This window comes from Rhineura floridana, chromosome 12 (assembly GCF_030035675.1).
Source record: "Rhineura floridana isolate rRhiFlo1 chromosome 12, rRhiFlo1.hap2, whole genome shotgun sequence".
NCBI lineage: Eukaryota > Metazoa > Chordata > Lepidosauria > Squamata > Rhineuridae > Rhineura > Rhineura floridana.
The window spans coordinates 16,969,519-16,980,325 of record NC_084491.1 but is presented as its reverse complement, the minus strand read 5'-3'; the positions used below and the strand labels follow the sequence as shown (position 1 = coordinate 16,980,325).

At 39.9% G+C, this 10,807-nt stretch overlaps 1 protein-coding gene across 4 annotated transcripts in view; it reads left to right on the top strand.

Annotated features, from left to right (window-relative positions):
* Positions 1 to 261: 261 nt before the first annotated feature.
* ADRA1A (adrenoceptor alpha 1A) overlaps positions 262 to 10,807 on the top strand; it is an 85,018-nt gene continuing 74,472 nt past the window's right edge. For 2 of the 4 annotated variants that reach the window (XR_009758762.1, XM_061593474.1), the window contains exons 1-2: positions 262 to 561; positions 4,836 to 6,562. Coding sequence is in view for 1 of the 4 variants with exons in the window: in XM_061593474.1 (XP_061449458.1) it covers positions 5,674 to 6,562 (889 nt within the window). In the remaining 3 variants the exon portion in view is untranslated. The remainder of the gene's footprint in view (positions 562 to 4,835; positions 6,563 to 10,807) is intronic. The other 2 variants (XR_009758763.1, XR_009758764.1) reach the window with 2 other exon arrangements.

Genomic DNA, 10,807 nt, shown 5'->3' with positions numbered 1-10,807 from the left:
AGCTCAACAGACAAATCTGATGAGTGGCATTTGCAGTGAATAGCTGATCCTTGGTGTTCCTGCTTCTAATAGAAACGTATGAGGGAGAGAAGGGCAGGGGCAGAGGGAGAGAGAAAGAGAGGAAGGGAGGGAGTCAGCAAAAAGAAATGTTGACAACCATCAGATGTGCCCTTTCTTATGCTGCAATACGGTAACAGGCAGAAGATTACGGTAACATTGAACGGGATACTACAGCCAGCTGCATCAGCTCAGCAGCAGTAAAGTTGCAGTCTCTCCTTGACAGTGTAAAGCGGAATATTTTTCAGCTGAGAAGGGGGGGTGTCATGAAGCTGGCACTCAGCCCTTCTCAGCCATTGGGACAGAGAGGAATTGGTGTAATTGTGAGTCATCAAAATACTCCCCCCCCCAAAAAGGGGGAGATGAGAGTGGCTGATGGGTTTTATTTTGTCTTATTTTATTTCCAGGCAGAGTGTCCCACTGTGCCGTACAGATGACTGTCTGTGCTTGTTTTCTCTCATATGCTCTGCAACAGGAGGTCTGCAGCGTTCCTGCTTGAAGTAGGTAAGTGAAGAGAGAAACTGAGACAGCTGCTCAAGAAGAGGGTCTGATCTAGAGATATGTGCTCTCTGTTTCCATCATCTAGCTGGTCCCCCTCCCCTTTTCTTCCCCCATCCCACCACAAGTACTTGCTGGGTAACGCTGATACAATTTGTTTTTCTGTTTGGGGTTTGTCTTCTTTCACCTCTTTGCAATGTTCTCATTTTAATTTCTTACTCTCAGATAAGCATTGGGAAAAGAAGTGGTGCACAGAAAATGCTTGGAAATGTTCTAATATATATATATATATATATATATATATATATATATATATATATAGTCATTTATTTGCTTAGACGTGCCCTTTCCTAGGAATTACTGTGTTTTCTACCCCCTGTGTGTGTCTATGTAATAAACCTAATGCTCCAATGTTCCCACTTGTTATGAAACATTGGGTGGTATTCAATGCCAGTCCTACTCAAACTGGACAAATTAAAGTTAATAGATACAAATAACTTAGGTTCCTCCGTTTCAATAAGTCTACTCTGAGTAGGACTTAGATGAATATAACCCATCTATATTATGGGTCATATTCAACTATCTTCCACTCAGAGCTGACCCACTGAAATTAAGTTAGCCATGTGTCTTAATTTCAAAGGGTTTACTCTACGTAGAACTAGCACTGGACACAACTCTATCGGATTGAAAATGTGTTCATTTTTTCATCATCATTTCTCCCTTGATAGGTTTTTTTACACCATTAACTTGAACATCTTAGAACTTACCATTTTTTCTTCCTTCCTTTTAAAAAAGGATACAGCTTCAGAGCAGTCCGAGATACTAGTTTGTGTTCAAATCTAAATCTAGAAAAATTCTAAAGCTAGAAACTGTGAAACTACTACCTTAGGGAAATTTCAGCAAGGTTCCTCTCTCCTGGTAACCAGATTTTGTGAGGAAGAGGAAATAAACGAAGAGTCTTTGTAGTACCTTCAAAGGTAACAGATCTGTTGTGTCTAGGACCTGTTTTATCAGATGCTTGAATTGTAAGGATGGAGGATTTGTCCATTTCAGTTCTCTCAGTTTCTGGTGGTTTTTTTTAAAATTAAGTTCAGTTCTTCCATTTTTGCAGCAATCTGGGATTTTTTAAAAAAAAAATCCTTATAAAAATATGCCAATTTAATGTGAATAAACACATTTTTGTACAGAGTTTTGATTAATGTACACATTTTTGCAAACATTTTTCCTAATATAATGCATTTTTGCTATTTTCATGAATATATGCACTTTTATGCACATTTCCCCCTAATATATGCATTTTTGTAAACACTGGTTGGAGAACTGCATCGCAAAATTTGGAGAAGTGTAAATTTTGAAGAATGGCTGTGTTTTAGTTTTCATATCGTTTCAAAAAGTGCAGATTTTATAGATTCAGCTTTACATGAGAACTGAACTTCTCCCCCATCCGTACTGAATAGTTTCCTCAGGCGGGCGCAATATATATGCCTGTGTGGATGTGCATACATGTACACACCCATTTATAGGGAAAAATGTAAATAGTAGGGACAAAAGGGCAGGAAATGTAATAGTAGATCTGTTGCATTGTTATGCAAAGCTCTAATGTATACAAGATATACATTATAATGTATACGTGCAGTGCCCAGTTGCAACCAGCAGTAACTAGCAATAACACAACCCGAGCTTTGCCAAATTAATTTAATCCCTCCTGTGGTAGAGAAATCTCTGGCCTTAATTAACTCCTCAACAAATAGAATCTGTGAGGTTCAAGGTATCACTTCCAAAGATACAAGTAAATGTTGTGTATTGGGCAAATGGACCACCACAAGTTACAGGAGGCATAATTACCAGGTCATTGTCCGGTGGGATACCCATCATTGTAAATCCTACACGGATTGGGTCCAACTCTTCTGTGATTTATTTTCTCTGCAGTAGTTTAATCTTGGTAGCAGCCTTTTGGGAAAGGCATAGTTCAGTGGCTGAGCACACTGTATGCAGTGCAGAAGGGCCTAACTTCAGTCCTTAGAACCTGTAAGTAAGGCTGGAAAGATGCTTGTCCAAAGTGTCAGAGAACCACTGCCAGTCAGTGTAAAGTATACGATACTGAGTTAGATGAACCAATGTGATATAAGACAGCTTCCTATGACCCTATACTTTTTCTAAGCACAGGCTTATTTCACTAGAGAAGAGCCAGAGCTTCATGACAGAGCATATCCTTTGTGTGTATATGGCCTCAGTTCAGTCCCTGACATCTCCACGTACTAGAGATTTCAGGGAGCAAGACTAGGAAAGGTCTTTGCCTGAGATTCTGGAGAGATGCTGCCATCTGTAATGGGCAATATGGGGTCAGAGAGTTGTCTGGCCCAAGAGTGACTCTGGATACTCTTAAGTGGGGGAAGAAATAGTAAGTTGCCCTTCCTGTGCCTGTGCTTTCTTGTTGGGGACAGCCAAAGCTGAGGGTTGTATCCAACTAAATCCTACTCAGAGTAGACCCATTGAAATTAATGCGCCAAAGTTAGCCATGCTCATTAATTTCAATGGGTCTACACTGAGTAGGATTAGCATTGAATGCAACTCAGAGTCTGTGGATATGTCAGCCCACCCTACTTGGAGAAGTTCACATTCTGTTTCCATACTTGGAGAGTACACATCTCCCATGGTGGGTTAACGCACAGAATGAAAACCACTTGTTTCAAACTTCTAAAAACACTTTTTCTATAAGCTGTTTATAACATCCGTTGCTTTCATTTTTTAGAAGAAGGGTATGGGGGCTCTCATATTCCCCAAAGTCATTTGTGAGATCTTTGAACCCCAACCCAGCCTAAATCATAAGCATACAGAAAGCTGCTTTACACCAGGGCTGTGTACACATTGTACATTTAAAGAACATTTAAAGCACATGTCTTTCCCCAAAGAATCCTGGGAACTGTAGTTTGTTAAGGATGCTGGGAACTGCAGCTCTGTGAAGGGAAAACTACAGTCCCCAGGATTCTTTGGGGGAAGCCATGTGTTTTAAATGTGCTTTAAATGTCTGGTGTGAATACAATCAGACTATCTGTCCATCCAGCCCGTTATTTTCCTGTGATTGGCAGTTGTCTCAAGCAGAGTTGGTTTTGTCCACTTCCTGCTCCCTGGTCATTTTAACTGGGGCTGTGACCTTCTGCATATGCTGAACTACTTAGCCATGGTGCTTTCTCTTTATGTGCAAGGGCTGGTTGTGGTCACTCAGTACTGAGGGAAAGCCTTACTACACATGCTGAAGGTATTCTACATGTAACCTAGAGCTATGATTGACAGGTGAACCCTTGTTGGTGGTGATATCATCAGCAACTGCCCGGTTGGTGTTGACTCATGACACGGCCTTTTCAGTGGTGGCTCCCCATTTGTGGAATGCTCTCCCAAGTGTCTATCTCCCTCAGTATTGACTTTCAGGAGGAATTTAAAAACATTCCTGTTTACCCAGGCATTTGATGGCTGAAAGATGCTGTTCCTAGCAACCTAGAGATAACTGGATGGAAGGATTTTTTTTTAATCTGTAACTGTTTTTAGAATGTTTTTTATCTGAAATTATTTTTAGATTGCTTTGTTGCTGTTAAAATGTTGTGTTCCTGTGTTGCTGCCCTGGGCTCCTTCGCGAGGAAGGGCAGGATATAAATCAAGTAAATAAATAATAAAATAAAAATATCCAAGTATTGATAGTGAGATGATCCCTAGCATAAATCAAACTGTCTTGCCTGTGCCAAAGATGGCTGCAAAGTGTCTATTAATGCATGAAAAAAAATCCGTAGAGCCTAGCCATAGCATATTCATATCTGAGGCTTCAATCACTGTGGAATCTCTCACACACTCTGTTTATGTGTACATGGGATATTTGCTAATGTGTAATTCTAGTTGCCAAACTTGTGTTATGAACCATGTTGAGTTTCTAGTGTGAAAATGTCCAACAGATGGAATAGGAACACACACACACACACACTTCTTTTGAAATATGTGACATTGTCCTTCTTACTTACGACTACAGGGTAATGATTGGCAAAACCATCAAACAACAATATTCTTCTTGCCAGAGGTTCAGCAAGCAGTAATCACCGGCCTCCATGGGGTTGAGAAACAGCACATATTGAGCAAGTGGTGTGCTAGTAAACAGCAGTTAGTACCCCAGGTGATAAGGAAGAAGTCAGTCAAGTTGATTCCTAGGTCCCAGAAAAACCTTTGCAATCAGAACACTGCTGCAGCAAGTAGCCATGGCTTTTGTAATATGTTTGTCTTTTTGTCTTATTTAGGAGGCAGCCCATCTGTCCTGCAAGGAGCACTGATGCAGAGGTACCTTTCTCAAGTCACTTTAGGGTCTGTGACCGATATTGGTTAATAAGCTTGCATTCTTGGGGCAGTTGGCACAACACCAAGGTTCCACAAACTTTACTCCCATCTCAGGATCATGACGCATGTCAGAGGTGATAACAAAGACAGAACATAGTAACATCCTGGTGGTCTTCCATTATTCCATCTATAAACTCATTTGAAAAGTCAAGTATGATAAGCACACAAATGAATGGGAACAAAGAGCATGCTGCTGCCATCCACGTACCATCTTCCCAATGAGACATATTTCAGTGAACACACTTTGGATATTGATGGCCTTTCCACAAACCCAGACATTTTCCTACACTACAGACTCAAACGTTTTTTCATCGCTTAGTAGCAGAACGCATTCTGTTACTTGATGGCTCTTCCTTTAACAACCCAACAAAAACTTGGAAGGAGATCTTAGACTCATTGGGTTATACTGTATCATCAAGCAGCCAGCAAGGTACGGAGAACATCAGAGAGAGCATCCTAAAGAGAGTCTTTATAATTGCTGTGGCTATTTTTTTTTTTAAGTTGGCCTTAAATGGAACTGATACCGAGGAAGAAATGTGGATTTTCAGATGTGTTTCCCAGTCTGGGGTTTCCTTCCTGGTTCTGTGTTTATAAAGCAAAAACCATATTTCCAGCTAATTTTTATCAACAATGGGGAAATAAAGCTCCTTGCAACACTACCAAATATTTGCTCTTGGCTCTTTCAAAGAAAGGGCAGAGTGAATCACAAGCACGCTGGATGAACATTAACCAGTATTGATAATGGGCTTGAACTCCGAGAACATCTCTGCCTCTGATTGCTTGAACTGCACCCAGACTGTGGAGGAAGTAAACATTTTAAAGGCCATATTATTAGGAGTTATCTTGGGGGGGCTGATTGTTTTCGGTGTCCTGGGCAACATTCTGGTTATCCTTTCAGTAGCCTGCCACAAGCACCTGCAGAGCGTAACCCACTATTACATTATCAACTTAGCTGTGGCTGACCTCCTGTTGACTTCTGTTGTCCTTCCTTTCTCTGCTATTTTTGAGATTTGTGGGTACTGGATCTTTGGGAGGATCTTCTGCAACATCTGGGCAGCTGTTGATGTTCTATGCTGTACAGCTTCCATCATGAGCCTTTGTATCATCTCTATAGACCGATACATTGGGGTGAGCTACCCACTGAGATATCTAGCCATAGTGACAGAAAAGAGGGGTCTCCTAGCTCTGCTGTGTGTCTGGGTACTGTCCCTTGTTATATCTATAGGGCCCCTCTTTGGCTGGAAACAGCCAGCTCCAGAAGATGAAAAAATCTGTCAGATCAACACTGACCCTGGTTATGTCTTGTTCTCTGCTCTTGGCTCCTTCTACCTCCCCTTGGTCATCATACTGGTGATGTACTGCCGGGTGTATGTGGTGGCCAAAAGGGAAAGCAAAGGCCTGTCTTGTGGCCTGAAGACTGAGAAGTCCCATTCAGAGGAAGTGACTCTCCGCATCCATCGCAAAAACACCCCGGAAACCACCAGATCGACACCCAGCACCAAGCACAAATCCCATTTTTCTGTGAGGCTCTTGAAGTTCTCCAGGGAAAAGAAAGCAGCTAAGAGCCTGGGAATAGTCGTGGGATGTTTCATACTCTGCTGGCTCCCTTTCTTTTTAATCATGCCCATTGGTAAGTCAAGCAAATGCCCTTGGTCATGGAGAGAGTGAGGTTGTGTGGCCATGGTGCTTAGTTACATAAATGTCCATGATTCTGGATCTGATCCCCAGATGGTTACGAATAAGGGCTTTGGTGCTCCTGTCACTCTATATTGCTTACCAGCTTTTGGAATAAGTAGGGAAGAAATTCATGGCTATCAATGGCTACAAGAGAGGATGGCAATGTTCTCCCTCCACTGTTGGAGGCTGCATGCCTCTGAATACCAGTTGCTGGGAATCACAAGTGGGGAGAGTGCTGTTGCACTCAAGTCCTACTTGCAGGCTCCCCATAGTGGTTGGTCACTATGGGATGCTGGATAGATGGGCCTTTGTCTTGATGCAGTAGGGCTCTTCTGGTGTTCTTAAGGTTAGGATCAAACCAGACATAACAGCAGCAGTGGCATCTGTTTTGTCACGTGTCTTCCTCATTCACATCTAAACTGGGCTAAGTTGGTTCAGATTTAAAAGGGATGAACAGCAGAGGGGAACTGACCTCTCTCCCCCTGTCCCTGTGGTCCTTTGTCTCTGTCTCTCTTCACTCCAAGCATCCAGTAACAGAGATGGACAAAAATGGCAAAATGAGGCTTTGGGCAACTAATCATGGGGAACCAAGGGAAGGGGATGGTTCCATTCCACTCAGTCTTGGGCCCTTTTTGATGTTAAAATAGACCTCACAGCTTATTTGACACATTAACAGCATGGGTATATCATTAAACATGCATAGCTTCCTGTCATCATTGTGCCTAGTTTGGCCCACAGAACAAAGGATGTGATTCTGTGCATATTTGTATGGGAATAAACCCCATAGAATTTTTTGAAGATGCATAGGACCAGGCTGCAGAGTATTAATTCTAGGTCAATGTATGTGTTTCAGTAAGACTAACCTGGCATAATGCATTGGAGACAATCCTCTCTGTTGTTTTCAAAAGTCCATCATTCCCTGTGCAGAACTTACATCTAACTCGGCATCTAGTTTTGGTGCCTATGGAGGAGTGAACTTTCTTGATTCCAGAAGAATTATTGATAATCAGTGGCTTAGCAGTGAGATAAGTCATCTGTTTAATATACAATCTTTGTATGTCGAATGCTCAGATCAATAAGTTGGCTTTAGGCTTGTTCCTAAATGCATGTGCATTGACTTGTTTGTTCAACACTTGATGCTTACAGCTGAATGTATGAATGAACTCCATTGAAACATTGGGCTGGAGGTTAAGGTGGGAATGGAATGATATTAAACCTGTGATTTGAGATCTCTGAAAGCTGATTTACTCGACGCTGCAAGCCATAAGCATACATGTGTAAACCAATTCGGCCTGACCTTTACTTAATGGCCCCAATGATCCTTCCATCAGTTTTCCATCACCTCCATGAACAGTTTATTGGCAATGTTGGTGGGGAGTGTATACCTCCTCTGAGTTCAACTCCTGTTCCAAAACAGGAATTGCTCCTGCACTCATTGATCTATGGAGTGGGGCTAGAGAACTATGTCTATAATCAGGGCTGAATAAGAGGAATTTCTTCTGTCTTGCTTTTGCCACTCAAATGTGCAGTCAAGACACTCTCTAATACATAGATCAGCCCTTGCTGTTATCAGAGTACACAGGTTTTAAAATTGGGAAGTTAGTTTAGAGTGCAAAAACAGATGTACTATGACTGAATTATCAGTAAAAGTTGGAGATGCCATATTTTCAGAATATGAGGTGTCCTCCTGAGTCCTGAATCTACTGGAGGTAAATGTATTTTCAAATACTGTATTTCATATATAGTTTAAAAAGGAGTATCTGTGAAGCTAGCTGGGTTTCTAATGAACACCACTCTGTATAGATGGAAGCAACTATATATATGCAGCAATATGGTCCTAACTATGTTTACTTTATATCCTGGGAAAACAGTAGGTATATTGAAAAGGTCATCTTGTACTGTTCTCATTACGTAGTACAATCATTACAATTTTAGGAAATTCAGTAAGCGAATAAAATGGAGTCTCTCTCTCTCTCTCTCTCTCTCTCTTTCTCAAATAATTTTTTAGTATGCTAAATTTAATCCAGCTGAATAAAATACAGATTTCCACAAACTAATTGTTGGCCAAGAACTATATACAGTCCTTTCTCCTATTTAGGGAATAGTTTGAATGAAGAATTGCTTACTAATCCCGGATATTAGATTAGTTCTAGTTTAAACAGAGCACTAGAATTGCCAGCAAGCTAAATTCTTAGGTGTGGCCAAGTGATTTGGGCTTTTTTTGTTTGGGGGGGAGGATTAAACAGCTTTCAAATGCTGGAATGCTGTTCTGAACTGTATTAATGCCTAGACTGATTTAACAAGGCTACTTGTAAGTGGCCAGACTCAATTCACATTAAAGCAAGGTTAATCTACACCCTTTCACACCACACTTCTTATTTTTTTGTTGATTTTATTAATTATTAATGGCATTGAGATCCTTGGTCTGGGATAATTGGAAGGGAGGAAGGGCAAAGGGGAAGGGTCGCTATAGTTTTATGAGAAAGAGTTGAGGATGGGAAAGGTTTGATTCAATTTGGACCAAATATTTTGGAACACAAGTTCTTTTAGTGTGACATTCAAGTAACAAACTGAGAACAACAAGAAAGAGGGTTTTGAAATAAGTTCCATACCATAACAATCCCTGTGGTTTTTTCTTACTTGGTTAACTTGTCTTCATCAGATTTCATCTCCTGAATATGGCAAGACAGACATAATTAAAAGCTAGGTAGGTACAGTTCCTTTGTGAGTAATTGATTTCATTATTTTCAGCTGAGAGGATAACAAGCATTTTCCAAATTATTGTTTTAATTAATATTTTGTTGTGTGGCATCCCTAAGGCATTCATTCAGGGGCTGCCTGTCTGTTCATTTATAGCTTCCTCATCTGTGTATGAGAAACATCTCTGAAAAAACATATAACACTATTAAATTGGATGGTTACTCATTTTCTTTACATACAAAAGTGCAATTAATTTAATCTTAAAACTTATTTTATGCATACATTTCACCCAATAGCAGATGAACCGGCCCCAGAGAGTTTTGCAGTATCTTAATAACCACAAAGTGGGATAATATGTTCATCCAACAACATGAGATAGGGATTTTTAAAATCTTTTTGTAATATAGGAAAGCAGCTCCTAACTGGATAAGCTGGTTAGGGATTGGGGGGAAATCTGATTGAGGTTGCATTTAAAGAATAACCTACTAAATTTGCACTTTCTGAAAAAAAATATGTGAACCGAAGTATAGCCATCCTTCAAAATTCACACCTGTCTGAATTTTGCAATGCAGTTCTCCAGCCAAGTAATGTGTACAAAAATGCATATACCAAAGTGTGCATAAAAATGCATATATTAGTGAAAATAGCATACCAAAATGCATTGGACTATGGAAAACGGCTTTGCAAAAATGTGTATATTAGACAAAATTGCGCACAAACATATTTATATTAGGAAAAATCACACTAAAATGCTGATGCATTTTCATGAGGACTTTTTTTTTAAAGCAAACTGATGTGGAGAACTGAACTTAAGTTGTAAAAATGTGAATCTGAAAGAAACCACATTGACTGATTTGCCCATCACTAGCTATGGTTAATTTTCTTTAAGTGATTATTTCTGTGTCATTCAAGGTAAATAAAAAATATAAATTTATGAGAAAAATGATGCTAATCAAGCTATCAGCTTGAGAAGCTTATTAACACAGATCAACAAATTGTCCTTTTTTTCACCTGTTTGCACTGTAATCCTATGCATGCTTACTTAGAAGTAATTGACCCAATGTTCTATGAGGCTTACTCCCTGCTAAGTATGTTTAGGATTGCAGCCTTAGCACTGCATAGAAACATACACTCCTAAAGACTAATTTCAGAATATTTATTTCTCAAGTTTTACAGGTGCTCACTTTTAATGCTTTTACTGTCAAATATTTATCAACAAACCTTTACAAATGAATGGGCACAATTCTTGTGGGCATTTTCATGTGTGAGCCTCATTGAAATGGATAGGAAGTGTTCAGGATTGTGATGGTGGTCTTGTCCAAAACAGGAACATAGGAATCTGTCTTCCACTGAATCAGGCCATTGGCCCATCTAGCTCAGTACTTACTATTATTATTATTATTATTATTATTATTATTATTATTATTATTATTATTATTATTATTATTATTATCTTTATTTATACCCTGCCATTTTTCCAAAACTGGAACTACACCAA